This window comes from Hippoglossus stenolepis, chromosome 15, assembly GCF_022539355.2.
Source record: "Hippoglossus stenolepis isolate QCI-W04-F060 chromosome 15, HSTE1.2, whole genome shotgun sequence".
In the NCBI taxonomy this organism is placed as follows: domain Eukaryota; kingdom Metazoa; phylum Chordata; class Actinopteri; order Pleuronectiformes; family Pleuronectidae; genus Hippoglossus; species Hippoglossus stenolepis.
In genome coordinates this window covers 5690434-5713048 of record NC_061497.1, presented here as the reverse complement: position 1 = coordinate 5713048, position 22615 = coordinate 5690434, and the positions used below count along the sequence as shown (strand labels likewise).

Sequence of the window (22615 nt, the reverse complement as noted above, 5' to 3'; positions counted from 1 at the left end):
CAGAGTCTCTGTCGGAGTCTGCTTCCTCCTCACCCCCCCCCGTCGCCCTCTGACCTGCGCTCACTTTACACTTCAACAAACACCATCACTGATCAGCAGTTGTCAGGACACGTACAGGACTGACGTTTCCTTTGTGTTTGTTTGATTCGCTCCAGAGTTTATGAGACACACGTTTAAACCTGCTACACAACACGAGACGTGACGTGACGCGCGCGGTCAGGACATCAGGGTTCAGACGCAGCGCGTGTTTTAACTTCAATGTTGCAGAAGAAGCGACGCCCCGTTTATCCAGGAACATTAAATATGAGTTCAGCAGGTTTTTTATAAAGATCAGTTCTAAGTGTGAGTGTTGAGAAAACATCAGAGGAGCAGAGTCACTTGTTGACCAGCGGAGTGATGCGCCTCAGTGCAGTGGCGCTGCTAAGGGGGGGCAGGTGGGGCCACCTTGATAAAGGCTATAATCAGAGTTTGTCCTTTTAAGCTTTAGGTGCAGCACACAAGTCAGTGTGAAGAGCACTGACCACTGTCACAGACTAACTGTTGTAGTCTGATGTTTGAATTGAAAACCTTATTTTTGTAAATTTTGTTTTCATTAACTTATATTAACTGATAAAACAGCAGCCATGTGCAGTAATATAGGAAATTGTGGATGTGATACATCGTTGTGCATTCGAATCATTGGCTGCTGAATGGGAATCGAATCGTGAGGCTAGTGAAGGTGCACTAGTGAGCAAACAGTCATCCCTGTCACATCACACAGGATGGCAGCATCTCCCAGCTCCTGTACCAGTTGTGCTGGTTTTTCTTCTCTTGTGTGGAGCTGAGTGGTGATAATCAAAGGACTAAACTACCAGTGCCTCGAGTTTACAGCTAATTAGCCAAAAGACAAAAACAAACATAGTTATAGTTCAGGCATGAGTTACTAGCTTAATGTACTTACTCAGAATCAGAATCAGAAATATTTTATTTATCCCAGGGGGAAATTGTGTTTGTTACAATAGCTCCATGCATGAGTTTTAAAAATATTTAAAAATATATATAAAATAAAATAAAAATAAGAAATATATACAATATGTGCGTTCTGTACATTTAGTATTTAGTGCAAGCATGGATAGATGCGGATATTGCTGGCATTGTAATGAGTCCAGTCTAGTGACTGTTGTGTTTGACACCCAGAGGGAGGAGTTGTGTAGTCTGATGACCACAGGCAGGAATGACTTCCTGTGGCGCTCTGTGGTGCATTTTGGTGGTCTCAGTCTTGCACTGAATGAGCTCCTGTGTTTGACCAGCACGTCATGGAGCTGGTGGGAGACATTGTCCAGTAGGCATGTAACTTAGACAGCATCCTCCTGTCTGACACCGCTGTCAGAGAGTCCAGCTCCACCCCCACAGCGTCGCTGGCCTTGTGGATCAGTTTGGTGAGTCTGTTGATGTCCGCAACCCTCAGTCTGCTGCCCCAGCACACAACAGCAAACAGGAGAGCACTGGCCACCACAGTCCCATAAAACATCCTCAGCATAGTCCGGCAGATGTTGAAGGACCTCAGTCTTCTCAGGAAATAGAGGCGGCGCTGGCCCTTCTTGTGTTCTTAGCCCAGTCCAGCTCACGGTCTATAAACACTCCCAGGTATTTATACTCCTCCACAATTTCCACGCTGACCCCCTGGATGGAAACAGGGGTCATCGCTGTCCTGACCCTCCTCAGATCCACAACCAGCTCCTTTGTCTTTGTCGCGTTGAGCTGCAGGAGGTTCTGCTCGCACCATGTGACAAAGTTACCCTCCACAGACCTGTATTCAGCATCCTCACCCTTGCTGATACATCCAACTATTGCAGTCATCAGAAAACTTCTGGAGATGGCAGGACCCTGTCTGGTAGCTGAAGTCCGTGGTGTAGAGGGTGAAGAGGAAGGGAGAGAGGACCGTCCCCCGTGGGGCCACAGTGTTACTGACCACTCTGTCAGACACACAGTGCTGTAGGTGCACATACTGTGGTCTGCCAGTTAGGTAGTTCACAATTGAGGACACGACAGGGGCATCCACCTGCATCGCTGTGAGTTTCTCGCCCAGTAGAGCTGGCCTGATGGTGTTAAAAGCACTGGAGAAGTCAAAACCATGACCCTCACAGTGCTAGCCGGCTCGTCCAGGTGGGCGTAGACTTGATTCAGCATGTAGATGATGGAGTCCTCAACTCCTAGCCGGGGCTGATAGGCAAACTGGGGGATCCAAGTGTGGCCTGACCATGGGCCTGAGCTGCTCCAGGACGAGTCTCTCCAGGGTGTTCATGATGGGGACGTCAGCGCCACCGGTCTGTAGTCCTTGGAGCCACTGGGACATGGTGTCTTCAGCACAGGAACGAGGCAGGACGTCTTCCACAGCACAGGGACCCTCTTAAGACTCAGGCTCATGTTGAAGACACGGTGAAGCACTCCACCGAGCTGGGGGGCACAGGCTTTGAGCACCTTGGGGCTGACACCATCGGGGCCCGCAGCCTTGCCTGAGTGGAGTTTCCTCAGCTGTCTTCTAACATGGTGATGTGTGAAGGACACTGTAGAGGATTCAGACTGGGGAGGAGGAGGGTTGGAGTCGTCAGGAAGAAGACAGTCAGCTTGTGAGCCAGAGGAGGTGTTACGAGGAGGGGGGAGGAGGACCCTCACAGCAATATGAGGGACAGTCAGGGGCAGACCGCAGAAGAGTTGGGGGGGGCTGTATCGAATCTGTTAAAATATAGATAGCTCCTCCCTGTTGTCACCTCTGAAAGTCCTCTTCTTCTCAATAAGGAATAGAATAGATTTAATGTAGATACACTGAAGGTGAATACAGTCAAATATGTACAGGTATCTAATAATGTCATCACAATTGCCACCTTGATTTGCAAATTCGGCAATGCAAATTTTATTTGATAAAAATGCACTAATTTACATACATTTGCCAATTGGCATTGCCGCTGAATAGGATTTAAAAAAAAAAAGAACTAGAACACATCAACACAGAACTGCCCAAGTTAATGACTTACATCAAGACAGTATTTCCCCCTGAAATGTTCTGTTTAAAAATACAGATGAGCGTGTTTGGTGAATTTAAGAGAAATCTACAGATGCAGTGAGACAGAGGGTTGTAAAACAAACACCATCTAAATGTGTATTTTTGGAAGTTTTCTTACCATTAGAGTGAAAGAAGACATGGAAACAAAATTCACCAAAATCTCAAAATTGATCAGTACATGAAAAAACGTTGTTTTTGCCGGTAGTGTCCTGCCTTACACAGTAACTGCATAATTTTGATTGTAGGCTCCTCATCTAAAAACTATAGTTTGTTGTTTGCTGATAGATCTTATACACACAGCCCTCAAATGTGAAAGGAGGGAATTGTAGGTAGGTTGGAAGTAAGTCCAGTTCACCATCAGTTATTGTGTGTGTGATTCTAAATATAAACTAGAAACTATAGCGGCATAGAAAACATGCAAATTGGGGCATAGTTTACAAGTAAAGGAAATAAACCTATTTGAATAGTAAAGACGATCATTGTCTCTGTCACTGTGTGAGTGTGAGGGTATTCAAATAAATTACTATTATTATAACTTACTTTGCTGATGTGCTCTGTTATGCGGGACAGCGATTGTACTTCTGTCCGTCCTGCGAGAGAAGGATCCCTCACATGTGACTCTCTCTGAGGTTTCTACCTGTTTTCCTCACTCTTGCTGAGGGTTAAGGATGTCACACATTGTTAAGCCTTGTGAGGCCAATTGTTGTTTGTGAATAAATGCAATATTAATACAATTTGATTGACAATAATAAATGCAGAATATGTGTGTTTATTTGGAGTTGCAAGGAAGTTTTTTTTAACACAGGCAGATGTGTTTTAATTGATGGCATCTGTCTGTCACATTGATAACAACTTTAATCCAATTTTTGATGTAGGGTTAGGACCTGCGCTGTAATCTATTTTCCTCTTTCCTCTACAGACAGCGACATTTTGGATTACGGAGAGTCTAGAATCCACGTGCTCCACCTAGATGTGTATGTTTGATTCATAAGAGAACATCATCTGCACCGCAACTCAATGTGCACAAAACTGCGACGGTCCTTTATTGCTGCTTGCAGCTTTAAATAGATGGTGTGTTTCTGACGCGTTTAGGGCCATGTACAGCAACTTCAGTTTTGTCAGGATTTTAAAGCAAAAAAAATGGTCATCAATGTCTGAAGTCTAACTTACTGATTAGACTGGTTTATTCTGGCTCCATGGTCATAACATAATATAATACAACACAACACAACATAACATAGAATAACATAACATAACACAACATAACTTAGCATAGCATGGCAGTTCCCAACAGTGGAAAATGTTGGGCTTCTCTATAAACTTAAGTTCTTGACCTTATAATGTTATAATTTGGCTCTTAAATTTGACTGAACAGAATATCTTTTATTAAAATCGAATCGTAACTTGGCCATGGACTTTTGTATGAAGCGCTTTGTAACCTTCTTTAGATAAGTGCTATGCAAATAAAGTTATTATTATTACAGCACGGCACAGCACAGCATAACATAACATAATACAGTATAATATAATTGTTGTGAATTTCCTTCGAGTGCTTTATTCTTTCAATGTAATTTTGGAATGAAGGATAGGGTGTTATTTTGTCAATTCATAGTATTTTTACCCTCATATAACCAACTTTATAACTGTAAAACTGTCCTAATTATGTGAACACTCCCAAGTCATTTCAATGGAAATCCTTCCTTTCTGTACCATCCACCCTGTTTAATATAAAGGCAGCATTATCTTCACTGACATTAACTAGTGTCATCCATGAACACGACAGACAGACGTTCATATTATAATACTTGCCTGTGGGCCTTGAGGGGCTCTGCTGCATTTAGTTAGCCTACATTTGAATCGCCCTCCCTCAGTTTTAGAGACAGTTTGCACTGCAGATGTATTGTGTCGACATCTAAAGTTAGTTAGCATATGTTCGCTTACAAAAATACAGTTTAATGGAGCTATGTCAGCTAATGCTAATATATCCACAAGGCAGGAGGCTAGATTTACAAGAAGGCCTAAAGGCAAAATTAGAATGGGTTTTGTAATGGTATATAATGTTCGGAAATCAGTGTCTGTGGGTACAGCTTCTTTTAATGTATATTTTTTCATGTAGCCTTATCATAAAAAAAAAACATACATATCATTGTGTGCAGTGTGATTCACTTGCTTGATTTGTTTTAATGAGGAATTTTCAATCTTCCTTAATTTTTGTTTACAAAAATCAACAAGATATAATTTTGAACAACATTAATGATAATTATAATACTTGTCAAATTAAAAATTTAACATAGTTCAAATAATATTATAACTAATTGGAAAAAATAGAATTTCTCCAGGAAACACTATTTGTCACTGCAAAAGTAACACATCATTTAAAGTGGCCGTATATGTGATGACACAGGCTTTACAGAAATATATTAATATTAAGTATTTAGTCAGTATAATTAGATAAGACATATTGTTATCATCCTCTCCTGCCCCCAGTCAGTGTGTCAACAGTTCTGATTTTAATCAACAGCATTTATATCTGGAGCCAGCAGGAATAAAGTGTCCTCAATCTGCTCAACATAACATCTTCCTTCGATAATGGTCCAGACAGGACAGCACATTCAGTGCATTGAGACATTGTACAGACACAATTTCCTGTCATCAAACATGATACCCCATAATAACAAAGCAAAACACATGAATCATTTTGCAAATACTACACAAATTTACTATTTACTACTTATATGCTATTTTGGTCTGTCTGTTGGGGAGCTTATTTCATATATTCGTGACAAAACCCTGCATTTACTAGCTTCAGTGTGGTGTGGTGAATTATATCAAATAACATTGTGAATAACAGAAGATTAGTTTTTAATTTAGCCTCCACAGTGAGCCATGATAATTGTTTATGCATCTCACAGCCACATTAGCTCAGAGAGAAGAATGCAGAGCTCATCTGGCTGCTCTGTTTTGGGCCATTGGAATTTTTTAGATGTTTCTCAGCAGTAATTGACCATATGATTAGGCTGAACTCCAGGTGTGACTTAACAAGTCACTGAGCAACATCAATCAAAACAGAAAATGGAACATATGCGGAACATCTCTCTGAAGTTGCTGTTCCCTTTCTCAACATGAAAACAATGTGACGAGTCAGATCAAACTAAGACAATAGCTTTTCTAATTTAACACACAGCAATTTGGTCTCAGTGATCTGCTCAACTCATATCCATCTATAGACGAGCTGAGTGCACTGGAGTTAGCAAAAATATTTCTACTACAAATACTATACAATCAATTTAGACAATGTTTTGTTCAATCTCACCGGTTTAGTAACATCATGCAACTCAACATAGGTCCACTAAAGGTGATGATGCATAGACCAACGATGAGTCACCAGCATTTTTATCAGCAGGTTGGATCATATATCAAAATAGAAATGAAGGGGTCCCAAATAACTCCTCTGGGGAACGCCACATAATACTTTTTCAGTGTCAGAAAAACTTCTTAGCAATGGGAACTTAGCAATGGGAATACTGTGGTCAGTGAGGTCCAATGCTTTAATACATGAGCACAGCACATAGTTATATGTTAACCAATGATCAGACATATGCACAAGTGCTTGTAGAGTGCCTAGAGTGTAGAGTGTCTGTACGCAATCAATGTCTGCGAAAACAACTCAACATTTGATGAAAAATGATCTTCTCATGTAACCCAGTGCAGGCAGTATAATAATAATAGTTCTACAATTGGGGCCTGTTAAACTTGTTTTACCATCTTTGGGTAAGGGTATGATTTTAGACACTTTTCATTGCTTAAGTCCCACTGAGGAGACATCAGTCAAAATATGACAAACTGACATATTGGTAAAAATTCAAAACATGTTTTATCCCTCACTATTAACAATGTTGAATTGACAAATTGTTAATTTGGGCACCATATTTTTCAGACGACAATGAAAATACAAGCATCCTGATTTATGAGCTGTCTCTTTGACGCTTCAAAGATCTCAACCCATCATCAGTCCATGTTGCACTACTGTCCTTTGCAGGCCTGTGGAGTGGAGCCTATTCATTATTAACATCATTAAGTAATTAATCAGTTTTAAATCTTTGCCAAATCTGTGGTAAACAATCCTACAATTACTTCAGACCTGGGCATTTTTTGTCTTTCTTGTCTAGCAGTCAAAGTATAGCCACTACATCCCACTGCAACATCGCTCAACTCAACTGATGTGTGTCAGTGAAAACATGATCAATATAGATCATTAACCCTACTAATGGTTGTAGAAATTCTCATAGGTTGAGCTACAACCAGGGTAAAATTGCAAGCATCCACCAACCAACTAGACTTACAGTATGAAAGATGGATCTGTAGCCATATGTCAGTATCCATTTTATCTTTCTGCATGTATCTGAATTGTGTTACTGAACATCAAATGCAACCCCACCACCATGTTTGTCCCTGTCTCTTCTATACACCCTTCGACAGTCAATTCAGAATCATTATACGTAGAGTCCTTTGTTTCTGACTGAAGCATGAATATTGTTTGAGGAGCAGATCCTGGAAATCTCAGGAATCATCTCTTAATAAACTTAAAGGGCCCATATTTTGTATATATATTATTTAATTTGAGGTATTGGTCCCCCTAAGATGATATATCAGTGGTTTAAAGTCGAAAAAACTGCTGCAATGTGTATTTCCATGTCCTCTCTTCTGCCTCTCTCTGGAGCTGCAGACAGAACAGGCTGTTTTCACCTGCCTCTTGAGCCCCTCCTCTGAATGGCTGACTGCACTTTCAGTGACACGCAACCAGGCCTGTCCCCGGTCTCATTCTGGCTCATTGACGATCTCTCTGGTAAACACATCTGAAAGTCCCACTGTTATGTTTGCAGCTATAGAAGACCAGCCACATATTTACAGTCGGTTTCAACAGGATGTTTCTGAACTTTAAGTTACACCATCCTCATGTTTGTTCAAGTTTAAGCACGACAGTCGGCCAATGTAGGAGTAACGTCCCGAGTTACAGTATGGACTTTCAGTCCCGAGTAACGAGTAATGTCTAGGTTACTCTGTACTGATCACAGCGACAAGGAACGTCAGAAGAAATAAAGCGTAACCGCTGGTCTCGAACAGTAACGTTCTTAGGAGGAATGTGCACAGACACATTCTCTTCCTTGCATCCCTCCACGCTGCAGTGTTTCTTCAGTGTTGTTGTTGTGGTTAGCCTGTGGTAGCTAACAAGCTGCTAGCTCAGCAACAAGTCTGCTTGGTGTCGCATTCGGTGTGGAGGGGTGGTGGTGACAGGGAGCGGGGGTGGTGGGTTCGGAGGCTGGACTGGTACCGGCTGGGTGGGGCTGAGAGACGAGTGCGATCCCGAATGACATCATACGGGGGAGGAAGTACGAAATGAAACGTTTCAATAACATATTTCTTAGAATGGACTGAGAGAAAAAGTCCGCGGAGTGACTGTTTTCATACTTTGAGGGTCCCTACTGACCCCCTTCAAGTCATTACGGATAGTAAAAGCCCAGAAAATGTATTTTACACAATATGGGCCCTTTAATGACTAAGATACAGTTTTCTTATTTAGACATATAAATAAATCATAAAAAAATAGTTACTAAAATCGCACTTTAAGATGATGATTACATGTGTCTATCTCCTGGCAGCATCACCAACTCATCATACTTCAAGCTGACGTGATCACCTATCTCCAGTTGCTTATCTTCACTGATATAGATTTCTGTGATTTCCTTTCTCTGCAGAAGACAAGATTGTCTGTCTGTATTTAAAGTGAAGAAGTTTTACAACAGTCTTCTCATAGGCTTATCCTCCTTCTGGTACTTACTTGTTCTCTGAGTGCACTCAGTATCCATATTAATGCCACATAGTCCCAGATTGATTTAGAGCATTTGTCAAACCATCATCTCTTATTCCCTCCAATCCCTGCTTACAGTTCATTATGTTGTTTTCAAATGACTCTAACATTGTTTCAGTCTCCTTGTATCCCCTTCTTGTCTCTTCAAACTTCCATCTTGGGTGAATTCCAAGCTGGTCTTTAAGCTCCTGTACATCTCTATTAACTCTATCCAGTCTCCATCCAGTTCCCTCCACAATCACCTGAATAAAGCACTTCAAGTTTTCCTGCTCCAGAAGTAACATGTCTGCACATGTCAGTACCTGGGAGAGAACCCTTGGTGTAACCACAGAATCATCACCGTCTAATAACCAACGACATTACCACCAGCATCAGCTATATTTTGTGTTTCATCCGAATTGTTTGCGAGTGTTAGCATTATAGCCAAGGATTGATTATAAAGATGGATGACATGACTGTTCTGCATAAGTGAAGCCAAAGTGTCTCGATCATCACCTGGCGGCTGACTGCAGTATATGTTGAAAATCCCTCTTCATCCATGTTAGTGGACAGGACATGGAGCAATTTAAAAAGTCAAAGTGCTCGTCAAATAAAAGTTTCCCAAAAATGGTTTCTGTCATTAAAAGTTGTCCTAATCACACGGATGTATTTTCAAGTGGAATTTTTTCAAGAACATTTGGGTTTAATTCGTTATTTGATGCTATAAAAAACGGGTTCAACGTCATGATTGAGCCCGCGCTTCGGTTGGACCTCGTTACCACGCTACTGTGCAGATTCTGACTCCAGATGGTTTCATTCAAATCCGGAATAGTTTGGCTCTATATCCGGAGAGAAGTATGAAGTGGAGATGCATTGTCATGTTTAGAAACAGTTTATGATTATAATCTAAGATGATGAGTACTGTAAACATAAAGTTCAACACACAGCTGTGCGTAAGTACCCAGAGCTGTGAGCATAACTCTGTAGACCTTTCGGGTGTGTCCAAAATCATGTCCAAATACTGCACTACATTTGCTTTCAGCCATTTTGTTATTGTGTATATGTTACCACTGCATCAGCTTAGTGGCCCAAAAAATTCACAATTGGACAAAAATTGATATCTATGGTATGTACGCTACTTTCTACAGCAGATAATGATCACACATAATGATTATTATTAGTGTCTGAAATCTTCCTGCTCACTGTCAAGAAAACTACTGAGTGTCCTTGACTGAGGGAACAAGTGAGCGATTTCAGACACAATGATTGACACAGTTATTTTTTGACACTTGCAATCCCACCAAAGTCTAGACAGGGCTGTTTTGAGACAATTTCCAATGTATATTGACGTCTCCTTTGGAATAGGCTTAGCCACATCTAGATTTGGTTTTTTGATTCCAGCACAAGATGTTCCATTCACTAATCTCTGGAGATTAGAAGGCAGTGCACACAAGTGAGGAAAAAACATTTTTCAGATGGAAAACCTTTTATGTAATGTAGTTTTTATATGTAAACAGTTTCATACTGAAATGGTAGAAATGTAATGGTTCACTTTGATTGCAACAACAGTGTGTTTGCCACCTCCCTTCCTCTAAGAGAGAGTGAAAATTAGAAATGCAAAGCACCTCAGTATATGAAAGGGAGAGGGTGGATTGTTGGGTGGTTGTGAGAAACACACAAACCCGACGCAGAAATATGAAAAAAACATAAGAAGGCTTAATATTCTTCAATGGTGACATGAGAGCAGGCAAACAAGCTGAAATGTGACGTACGCCCTAGTGTGTTTGTGTTGGGCTTACGTGGTTTCTATCTCTGCCGTGCATGCAGGAAGAGAGTTGAGAGATAAGGTTTGATTGCACATGCAGGGGAGGGATGTCCGTTGCATATGTTGCAACTCTTGCAACTGTTGAGTTCCAAACAAGTCAAGACTCATTTCCCCAAAAAAAATCTATTTTTGCCAGGTAATTGGGAAACTGTTGCATGAAAGAAAGCGAGATAGTGAACAGTCAGAGGAGGCAGTGATGAGGTGAGTGAGATGATGCACCCATGAGTAGAGAGAGAGAGAGAGAGAGAGAGAGAGAGAGAGAGAGAGAGAGGAAGCAGGAAGTCCAACACCTCAGGACTTCTGCTTCAGACGTCACTGATGAGAGGAAGAGGACCCTCGCCACCAGTGAGGAACGAGTCAGAGGCGACCAGGAGGCGCAGAGAGTGGAGTCTGAGTGCTTGGGTGAAGAGGGAGAGAGAGAGAGAGAGAGAGACCCTCCTCTCCGCAGGTCAGCCCATGACAGAAGATGAAAAGCCACATCACCAACGCCTTCTCTGACTTCTTTTTTGAGTATGAGACCCCTCGCCAGGTGTTGGTCAGGAACAAGAAGGTCGGAGTGGTGTGCCGTCTGATCCAGCTGTTGGTCCTGGCTTACATCATTGGGTAAGAATCTCACAATTTGCCCACTTTTGCTGTGTTTGTTTTGCTATCTGGCAGATTTGGTATTGTCTGACATTGCTTGGAGGGACGCAGTGTGATGCAGGAATGACCTCTCAGAGTGCACATTCCTGCAACTTCAGTTTTAACATACAGTTTGACATAAAAACCGAATGTGATCTTCATCTTGCATTGCATTTGAAAAAAAAGAGAAAAACATGAGGCATCTTGTTTGACTTAGGACGAAGTAACTTGCCAAGTATTGACTGTTTGAGTGATGCCAGGAGGGACGAGAACATGAGATGACAGGATCACAAGACCATTGTTGTTAATTGCCCGTCTCAAGTTGAGACGAAGCAGCAGCATGCTTGATAACTTACGCATCATCCACACACTTGCTTGGACATGTCGGCGTTGTTCCTTGGAAAGTCACTGTGGAGAGCGGAGAGCTCGTTTTCAGATGACAGCATTTCAGTTTTCCTGAGTTTGAGATCACTCACGGGCTGTTGTTTGTGTGTTTGACATTCTTCCTCTGCACCTCTGAGCAGCAGAACCTGAGGAGCTGTGTGTGATGAACGCGCTGAGACATATGCTAACACAGATAACAATCAACCGCTGCCCAATTCACTGCCACACGGCGCAGAGATGTGTTACCTTCTGCTGCTGGTGCTGATCAGGCACCAGAACTGTAACAGAGAAAGACAAATTTAAGAACACTTCCTCTTGCTGATGGCAAGGACTATTTCCCTTTGATTTAAACTGATTTGAAATGGCACACATGGTTTCTCTTTGTGGTTCACATCTTATCACTGTGCTTTAATCTTCACAAGCTCCAGAGACAGAAAAAGTTCATCATGACCATTTCTGTAATATAAAAAAACCTTGAAAAATCTGATATAAATGTGAAACACATTATAGTTTGCACTTTGCACTGATACAATTTTTTAAAAACGTGAATAGCTGCAGAGTGTTTCAAGTGTTTGGCCTGTGTTGGCATCAGGGCTGTGTGTGCATGACAGAGCTTGCACCCTGACACCTGCCTTTTTGCCGCCATCAGGCCGCTTTGAGGTTGGAGCAGTGATGGACATGAACGGAGATGTGATTATAAAGCTGTCCAGATTCTCCTTCTCACGATTCAAGCACCGGGGCTGACAGGTCGGAGCAGCCGTCAGCCCGTGTCTCTCGGGCACTTGCAGTGAACCGGTGCCTCGCTGGTCGCCTTGTCCCGCAGGAAGTTCTACATTTTTGCTTTACCTTATACACACACACACACTACTCAAATTTTTATTTTTGAGATTTTAAATGGGAAATATTTCATTTTACATATATGAAAAGTGATGCACCACAGTTTAGCAGTACACATACAACACAGAGCTTTGCATTAAAACAAATGCACAAATTCCCATTCATGGTTTTGAAAATGTTTTATACACCACTCAAAAGTAAATATCTAAAATAAAGCAAACACTAATTTAATGGAGGACAGCAGCAAAACCATTATGTCTGTTCTTTTAATTAATTCCCATCTTGTAGCTTTTAGGTTGACAAAAAAAATGCCAATCCACTGTTTGCATTTTACAGTGATTAGTTGGAAGTGGATTTTTTTCATTCATTCATTCTAATTTGTCTTCACAAAACGCAGACTAATCTCAGCGCCACAGTATGGTGGAAAGAGAAAGCCCTCTCAGCACATGAAGGAGCTGCCTTGTCTCTGCGTCGCCTTCTGTCGGAGCAGATACAGATCGCACTTAGACCGCTGTTTCGGAAGATCCTTCCATTATTTCATGCTCATGCGTTGCTTTATTCCGTTAATGTGCTCTATTTCTTATCCCCCCTCTCCACATCCGCTTCAGTGTTAGCTCCAACTTACATAATTTGATTGGCCAAACTGATAGGCTCATTATGCACCTTATTTCTCTGTGCAAAGATGTTTCTGTTCGTCTGTTGCTGAAAGGTGCTCTCATTGTGCAGAGACAAATGAACGTGTGCAGCAATGCAAACCGTCCTGTAGGCTTTCTGCTCGGGGATAATTACATTTCACAACCTAGCTCCACATGCATGTGTGTGTACATACAGTATCTGTCCCGTGCAGGCCAGCTGTTAGTCATAACCCTCTTGGCCACACACAGATTGAGCAACACAATGAGAAGCTTCACTCTGCAGAATTCCAAAAAGTAGCGCACCCGAGTGTGAAGTGGGTTTTTGCTTGATGCCAATCCTTTTATGTGACGAGGGATTCAGGCACTTGTTCTCAATTTAGTCAAGGCGACATAGCTGCAGTTTTTCACCAGGAAAAAAAGGAATATTTAACATTTGGTGTATAAATCAAAAATGTATATAAATCAGGAGTTCAGTACACTTCAAATCTCTCTATAGATCATTACCACAGATGGATAAAATTGATAGTTCCTTTACTTAAGTAAAAACATCAATACAGAACTGTAATATATTCCTTTAAAAAAAGTCCTGCATTTAAAATTCAAATAAATTGCTGAGATGGTATTATGTAAATAAAATTGCTCTACTATATATATGAGAGATATATATGAGATGAACAGCTTTGTTTTACTTTTATTTGCTACTTTATAAGTAAATACTTAAGTATAGTTAAGTGGTTCCCAACTTAGGGGTTGGGATTACTACCTGGTGATCTGTGAATGAGCACAATAGCTGACTGAAACTGTAATCACGCACGGTGTGTTTACTTCCAACTTGACCTGATTTAAACTTTTGACTTCTGTCTATCATGCTACTTTTTCTCACATATTTTGAAACTGGTAAGTTGCCACCTTGAAAAAGAACTATTTGTAAATGTCACAGACAATAACATTCACATGTGACCCTGTGAGGTGTGCTGAAGGCATCTGGGGTCACTGTGCAGGTTATCAACATCACACATATACATGCAGTCGCCCGTGGGGTTTAGATGTTGTGGCTGAGGTCGAGTGGGAGTTTGAGGTGCTGACATGCCTGACAGGACACTTTGTGTGTCCCCCTACAGCTGGGTTTTCATCTACGAGAAAGGCTACCAGTCCACGGACACGGCAGTCAGCTCCGTCTTCACCAAAATGAAAGGCGTGGGCTACACCAGTGTGAATGGGTATGAGAGAATCTGGGACGTGGCTGACTACGTCTTCCCACCGCAGGTAGGTGGTTGCCAGTGAATGGTGAAGATGTTTTTTTTGCACCTGATACAAGTTACCGACCATTGTTGAGATTATATCAAAACATCAACCTGAGTCAGACGAGCTACGTCAAATGCTTTGTTTACCCAAAATGCTGCTGGTTCAAGTTATCTATGGGAAGCAAAGAAAAGAATACACAATGAAGGCTGTCATGTTTGCTCTGAGGTGTGGGTGTGTAGGTTTTGGTTTGGCTTTATGAGTAAGTGAAGTAGACATCTCTGTGTTCAAGTGTGAAGCTGGAGCCAGCAGCGAGGTAGCTTAGATTAGCACAATAACTAGCCACAACAGATAGCCCGGCTCTACATTGTGCCTCAAATAAGTTACAAAGACATAAAACATGTTATTTAATGAGCCCTTCATATAGAAAATAACAATACTGTTTCCCTAGCTGTTTCCCATCATTTCCAAAATAATTATTCAATATGAATTAATATTCCTTTATGTTGAAAAATTGTGGGGAATGAACATTTTTCATTTGAATGTGTCAGAAACACCTGATTAATGTTTGACAGTCCACCAACAATAAACTGAATGTTGCATAAGAACCATTGTGTCATTTTATGGCATAAATGAATGGAGATATAATAACATATTCCTTCCTTTAATCCTAAACCTCAGGGGGACGCATCATTTGTGGTGATGACAAACTACATCATAACTGAAGGTCAGACTCTGGGAAAATGTCCAGAGGTATGTGAAAATGCTCTTTGGTTTTCATTTCTCTTTCTCACTTTGTTCCACTTCCCCCTCTGTTTTCTTTGTGTCCGTCTCACTTCCATAAATAGTAAAACAAAACGGAAACCGTGTCTCATTCCAAGACTGTTTGTGTAAATGGGTAATTGTGTAGCAAATTGCAGAAAATTCTATTTAAGCTTAATGGTTTCAAGATGACATAAACAGTGGTTCCTTGTGTGCTGCAGAGTATCACAATAAATGCAAAACTTCATTTTCACAATGTCATGTTATTTTCACCTTTAAAACCTTGTAGTTTATTCACGTCCACATTCCACTGTTGCTTACGCACACTGACCCCGGTCTCTTGTTTACAACAGCTCAAAGGCAAGAACAACTGCAGCTCGAACGCGGACTGTGAAGGAGGGAATTTGAAACGTACGGGACATGGTAAATCCTGACGGCCTGACAGTGTATGACCTAGGAAGTCCTCACTGAGGAACCGTCTCGTTTGTCTGTGGCCAAACTCAGATCGGTCCCGGTCTTTGGCTTTTCATTAGCTTTGTTTTGTTTCCCCGGAGACGAAAGCCTGTCTTAAACTTCTGTAAAGCCAGCGATGGGACTGTGATGTACTGAGGGAGGTAGAGGATCATTCTGGAGTAGTGTATTTGCAAAATGGGCAGTGGCTCTTAAGATCTGGTATAAACTAGATCTTATATAAACTAAAACACACCAGATCTGACTCATCACTGTGGCGGCTAGGGTAAACACTCGCACGCAACTTACGCATTGCTTGTCTAGCACGCAGAAAATAACTGATTTATATCAACAACCTAGAGTTAGCAACCAAACACAGTGTGTGTTCTTATATTATGTTGATCACCCTGCCTTGAGTAAGTAGACACAAGCATATGAAAACAGGCTGTGAATATGAGCTCAGAAACAAACAGAGATATTACAATCAAATAACCATCCAGATGAAAGCGTTTTGTAATAGGTTCAAACATATTCTGCATTGATGTTAGGTTCAAAGAGCGCTTATATAAATTTATAGTCCCCCATCTGTCCCAGGGTTAAATCTGAAGCCATTAAAGTCCCCTGTGTCACACTTCCCTTTCAATAAGACCAGTGTTAGCTAAAGCTTTAGATCTGTCTGTTTCATACCAGTCAATTTCACCTTGAGGTGCCAGTGCCTCTTCAGAGGCGGCCAACTGTCTCTATGCTGGAAGACAAGTAAACATAAGGGGGGTGGGGGGCCTATAGCTAAACAGACCGATGTAGTTTGGTGAAAGGTCAGAGATTGAAGCCCTGTGACCCAACGAACGCCTTTTGGGGAACTGTCTGTGAACTCGCCCTGCACACGACGAGAGGAACTGATACCAACAAAACTAATCACACGGAGAGAAATCAAATGTTTGGATCGGGGCCAGATAAAGGAAACGGCTATTTCAGCGTTTTGCTCCACTTTTATGTCTCGCTCACTGCTCTTGATGCTAATTCCAGATAAGATGACGAGTGGGGGCGGGAAATGTTTAGATTTGCTTTAATGTTAAAGCGAATGCCTTGTTTCTGCTGCTTGAAACACATTCACTTCTGTTTGAATTTTTTCTACATTGTAAACTCCAGTATTCTGATTCAAGGGCAAATGACAGGAGTCTGTGTGAACACCACAAAGACCTGTGAGGTGTTGGCTTGGTGCCCTGTTGAGGATGATCACATTATACCAAAGTACGTGGAAACACTGAACTATCCATAATGTGATGATAGATTTTGTAGTGATTCTGTGTTGTTTTTAAAGCTCCTCAACATACTGTATTTTATTCTTTTATCTTTTCCATTCCAGTCCTCCTCTGTTGATGTCTGCCGAAAACTACACTCTGTTCATCAAAAACTCTGTAACTTTCCCCTTATTTGGTGTCACAAGGTGATGGACCTCATTCATGTCAACTTTCATTTAGCTTGGCAGATGCAAAATGTGATCATAACTAGAGAAACTAGGATGGCACTCAGCAAAGCACCTACCTCCGCCTAGGCCCAACAGTTTCCTCATAAAACCACAATTAAATTCACTAAATCTGGATTTTTATTTGGATCTGCGGCAAACTGCACAACATCATTAATACCACTCTCCTAAACATGCCTGGATCTTTTCATCAAGGTCCATGAATTATTCTGTGACAAGTCAAGGAATATGTTGAAAAAACACCCTATCTTGCAATGTTTAAGAAAGTGATTTAAAATTCCTGGATCTGATTCTTGATCCAGATCTGTGCCAATATTTACTGGGTACTTTACCGACCCATACCACTTCCTTCCACTGATCTTCAGGGTAATCCATCCTGTAGTTTTTGCATAATATTGCTGACTAACAGACAAACAAACATACAAACAAATCTAGACAAAAACACAACAATAATTACTCATAGCTGTATATTTGTAGATTTTTGCATGTTGAAAAAAAATCTATTTGAATAATCATCAATCGAAATTTCCCTGACCAGGGCTTGAACAATGAAACTCATGCTGCTGGTAAAAGCAAGTAAGCAAAATATTAAACCTTTACTTTAAATGAGACAGGATGAACAAAAACATGTGATATAATATTAAAATTTCCTTTTAAATCCATTTCAGTCATGCTGTAGATGATAACAATAATGATACTGTTGTGTAACTTGCTTCAAGAAAAAAAAAATCACAAGAAATCAGTTGGAGATAGAGTAATTTAATTTATCATCAAACATCCATCCATCTATCCATCCATCCATCAACTATACCAATAATCCTTTTAGGGTGATGTGGGGCTGGACCCAATCCCAGCTGCATACAGGGCTGACATATAGAGACAAATAAACCATTCACCTCTATGAGCAATTTTGAGTCGCTGTTATTTAAACAAATCCATGCAATACATTCTGTTTCCCTGAAGTTTGCACTTGAACATAAATCTGTGTTTTCAGGAGTAACCTGGTGGACGGTATTGATGGCGGATACATCAGCAAATGCTACTATGATCCGAAGGATGCTCCACTGTGTCCAATATTCAGACTGGGAGACATAGTTAAACTGTCTGGCTTTAATTTTGAAACAATTGCCAAAGTGGTAAGTTGGCTGCATAAATTCAACACTGAATATGTTGGAATCATCTTTTGGTGTCTTGTTTTGTTTCTTGTGTTGCAATGGAGTCTTCTTTGATGTATTATGGGCTTGTGTCTTGACAGGGAGGGGCCATTGGCATTGTGGTCGACTGGACATGTAACTTTGATGTGTCTGTAAAACACTGTAAACCAAAGTACAACTTCCATGGTCTGTATGGAAACCCTGAGGAGACAGACAAAGCCAGAGCATCAGTGGGCTACAACTTCAGGTGTGTAAATACACTTCAGTGAATTAAAGGAGCAGTGTGTATGATTTAGGTCAATCTATTGGCAGGGATGAGAGCATAATTATGTGTGTTGAATTTGTGTATTTTGTACTGACACTGAACTGTGCAGTCAGTGTGTAAATAGATAATTGATAAAGAGGTGTACATAAAGAAGAACTGTATGAATGTGAGTATGAATGTATGAATGTGACCTCTAGTGTAAAGCACTTTGAGTGGTTGGTAAGACGACCTGAAGGCTACAGTAATTTACCCCCCCCCCTGTGTTAGTTGAAACTGCATCTCTTAGGTGAGGTGGAATTGATGATGATGAAGATGATGATGATGATACCCAATACTGGTTCTCCAGATTTTGGGTCCGTCAGTCTTGAAAAGGTTAATTTAGAAAAATAAAAAAATAAAAAAATAACTGACAATTTGCAAAATTTATTTCAGGATTGTAACTCGACCATTACAGAATGCTGTAATGCCGCTGGCCATTGGCCTTGATGGTGATAATGCTTACATGTGTGTTTTGTTCACCCTGATTGTGACATGACTCCTATGCCAGCCTAAAGGGACCACCCTGAAGCATGTATATGTACCACAGTATTTTATGTTATTTTCTATAATTGCAGATGAAAGTAATTGCTAATAAGATTTTCTTTTTAATTTGCGAGTTGCTTTTTGACATTTGGGGAAATAAGGTTTTTCACTTCTGTTGAGAGTGAGATGGGGAATTTGATACCACTCAAGTGACTGTACATAAAGTGTGAAGCTGGAGTCAGCAGCTGGTTAGGAAAAAGGGGAAATGACTATGTTAGTTCTGCTTGACAAGATAACACTGTAGAACACCACAAAGTCTAGGTCATAGCTTCACTTTTTGTGATTAAAAAAGAACTAACCGTCTTCTGGCTGTATCTTCTCTTTCACATTGTCCTGCTCCTCTAACTTCGACAAGGAGGCATGTTAATTGAAGTGAAGATTCATTTTTATAGGTCCGATACTCTGGTGCCATTTTGCTTTGTCATCTCAGTTGCAATTACCTCCACCAGCGAAGTCATGTTTTCACCGGTTCATTCATTTGTTTGTTTGTAATCAAGATGCAGTGTGGGTCAGGGAAGAACTCATACAATTTTGGTGTAGATCCGGATTTAAAAAAAATTTTCTTTAACATTGCCAGATAGATTCAACAATTTCACCATTTAACCAATATCTATGCGTGTGTGGAATTTGGTGCCACTTGATTGAATTTAAGGAGACGGTTGGCGGAGGTAAGCGCTCTAATTAATGCCGTTCTGATTTACAAAATCAGTAAAATACTGTTGACGGACATTCCTATTCTCCTGATGGTATACCGCCAGTGTTTACTATATTTCGCTCACTTCATTTTCCGTGCACTGAAGTGAACTCACTGGTGGCTCCTGATATTGCTCTGCTCCAGGTCTGTGTGTGCTGACTGCAGGCAGCCTCAGTATAAACCCAGTTTATAATGTTTACCTGCCGTCAGTTCAAACGGCTCAATGTGGCTGCTGAGATTTGTCTCAAACTGTCACTTGTTAGTATTCAGAGTGCTCTGCAAATCGTCTATTCTCTCTGTGCTCACACATACACAATCACTACCAGGCTATTATCTACATAATGATAATGCTACTTGGCTGTAGGGTTGTTGACTTTAGTTCCTAGGGTAGCCTTCAATACTATCCCACCAGTACTATCATTTATTCATTAATAAAAATGAATGGATGTTTTCCTTTTTAACAAGATGAATCCAAAAGAGGCTGTGAAACCTTACAAGGCAAATGTGTGTTGTGAAGGTTTGCCATATAACCTTAAATTAATTATAGGGAATATATGTGGGAAATGTAAATATTTACTAAATGCTTTGTCAAAATATGACTTTTATTGTTGTGACATATTATAGGTACGCAAAATATTATTTGGAGGACAAAGTTCAGAAAAGAACCCTTCTCAAAGTCTTTGGGATCAGATTGGATATCATTGTGCAGTCCCTGGTAAGTGATGTATTTACACAAATTTCTAACTTGAGCATTAGGACGAAAAGAAATATTTTGAATAGTTGGCACTCTGTTGTTCACAGGCAAGAAAGTTTGATATCATCCCAACACTGACGACTATAGGCTCTGGAGTGGGCATTTTTGGAGTGGTATGTTGCACCTGTAAGAATTGTTTTTCATTGCATGTGAAACACCTTAAATACTAACTAATATAACTCTGTTTGAAATACTTTTTCAGGCCACTGTCGTATGTGACTTGATGCTGCTCTATCTGCTGCCTAAAAGAGAGTTTTACAAGAACATGAAATTTAAACATACAGATTCACATCCAAAGGTAAGCTCTATTCCATATTTAATCATTTAAGTATCGCATGTAAATTACTACTGTAAACACAAGATGGCAGCAGAGGTGCATTTAACAATATCACTACGAACAGAAATAGTACTGACAAAAGTACAGCATTGATCTTTATAATTCTTTATCTAAACATGCATTTCAGTTCTTGTGAAGGACGGCTACATAGTAGAACCAGAAACAAGGGAACAGTAAACTTCGGATTAACGCTGTGTTTATTCCCATAAATTTGTGAGCTGAACCATCTGTGCTTTGTACAGTGGAGCCATTTATCTGATTGAAGATGAAATCTCAGATTATCCCACCCAGACAGTGTCCCTATTTCACTGAAACAGCCAGAACATTTTGTATTTACAGCAGGACAGTGAGTCGCTTGGTTTAGACACAAGCGTCTATTACACCCTTGAAGTAAATGCAAGACCAGTACAATGTGCATGTAGAGGTCAAGACAGTAGAGTAGTTGTTTTTTTCTCTTTGTGATGATGACGAGAATCCTGATTTACCTGAGACGTCTCTACGGCTCATGTCCTCTGTTACTTTTATTTCACAGGATCCTGACTCAGAGGAAGGTAGCGTAGAAACAAATGTATCTAAAGTAAGTCATTCATACTGTATACTTTTTTTGATTAAAAAATATGAACCATTTGCCTTAATTTCATGTCATGATGGTTGATTCATCCATTTATCTGCTTTTCTTGTGTAGAAGTGACCTGGGGGCAAATGTTCATGCCAGTGGCCATGCTGCTTCGAAGGTTTCTGCACTGGAACCCTGCCCTAGACCGTGCAAGACAACGCACACACACATTCACAAACCATAAATGGACTTGAACCCGAGAAGGAAAAAGTCAAAAGACATGGATACACGGGTCCTCGATTTCTTGCAGCTCTCCTGCAGAACCTCCTACCAACATCCTCCCACTCTTAAAGCCATCCTGAAAGACTAAGGCTCTCGCTGTTGGTGGCGTAGCGCAGCTTTATGTGTACTTTATTGGGTGTAGCTCGGTTTGCTTCTGTTCACACACTGGGTGTAACCTGCACCTTCTTAACTGTTTCCCACATCCGCACTGGTGGTGGAACACTTCCAGGCACGCTGCAGTGATCCTGTGTATACACATCATCATTGTAACTCAACCATAGCCTCCGTGACTGTCTTTGTCACAGCAGGACACACACGTGATGGGTGGATGTGCCACCGTCAGAGTGACTCATCCCTTCCCAAGTGAATTCAATAAAAGATGTACAGTGATGTTCCTGATTTGTCTCACAGTGCAAGTCGTTAAACAGAAAAACATCACATACAAAATATCAAAAATGTAATTGTTTTGTTTTTTCATTGTCTATGATTATGTGTAGGTGTATAAAAGCAAGCAAAAAAACTGCTTCTTTATATATTGGTACATATTTACATTGCAATAACTGCATTCCATAGGGATGTGCCAGGCGTCTGTTTTCATACGAGGGACCTATGCAGGCGAGTGAGTACAGAGTTCAGAGAAACGCACAAGACAACACAAGACTGAAACATCCAGAAACGGAGACGGCAGGCACCTTCACCACACACATATCAGGACAGTTACATAAGATACACAGCAGCCACTCCAACGGCCCCTGACTTCATGTGCTCACTCGCTCTCCCACAGTCCTCCTCATTTGGATACAACAGTCACCTGAAATCATGAGAAATTAGTCATTCACTTAACGTGCTTCAACTGGA

General features: G+C 40.8%; 1 protein-coding gene across 4 annotated transcripts; it reads left to right on the top strand.

Annotated features, from left to right (window-relative positions):
* Positions 1 to 10790: 10790 nt before the first annotated feature.
* On the top strand, positions 10791 to 22156 carry p2rx1 (purinergic receptor P2X, ligand-gated ion channel, 1). Of its 4 annotated transcripts, none has more exons than XM_035177764.2 (13): positions 10793 to 11319; positions 14315 to 14459; positions 15117 to 15188; positions 15551 to 15608; positions 16811 to 16898; positions 17014 to 17094; positions 18128 to 18269; positions 18389 to 18534; positions 20453 to 20543; positions 20630 to 20695; positions 20785 to 20880; positions 21452 to 21496; positions 21605 to 22156. In XM_035177764.2, the coding sequence occupies exons 1-13, from the start codon at positions 11183 to 11185 to the stop codon at positions 21608 to 21610; spliced, it is 1173 nt and encodes a 390-aa protein (XP_035033655.2). In that variant the 5' UTR covers positions 10793 to 11182; the 3' UTR covers positions 21611 to 22156. The 4 variants fall into 4 exon arrangements, with proteins under 4 accessions (XP_035033657.2, XP_035033656.2, XP_035033655.2 ...); XM_035177763.2 differs by having other exon boundaries at positions 10795 to 11319; positions 15551 to 15620; XM_035177766.2 differs by lacking the exon at positions 17014 to 17094 and having other exon boundaries at positions 10791 to 11319.
* Positions 22157 to 22615: the final 459 nt, after the last annotated feature.

Bases quoted from the DNA above. Each gene is read 5' to 3' on its own strand.
- p2rx1 (XM_035177763.2), top strand. From the start codon at position 11,183: ATGAAAAGCCACATCACCAACGCCTTCTCTGACTTCTTTTTTGAGTAT. The intron at 16,899-17,013 runs GTACGTGGAAAC...TTTCCATTCCAG, and splicing joins GATGATCACATTATACCAAA to TCCTCCTCTGTTGATGTCTG. The intron at 17,095-18,127 runs GTGATGGACCTC...CTGTGTTTTCAG, and splicing joins CCCTTATTTGGTGTCACAAG to GAGTAACCTGGTGGACGGTA.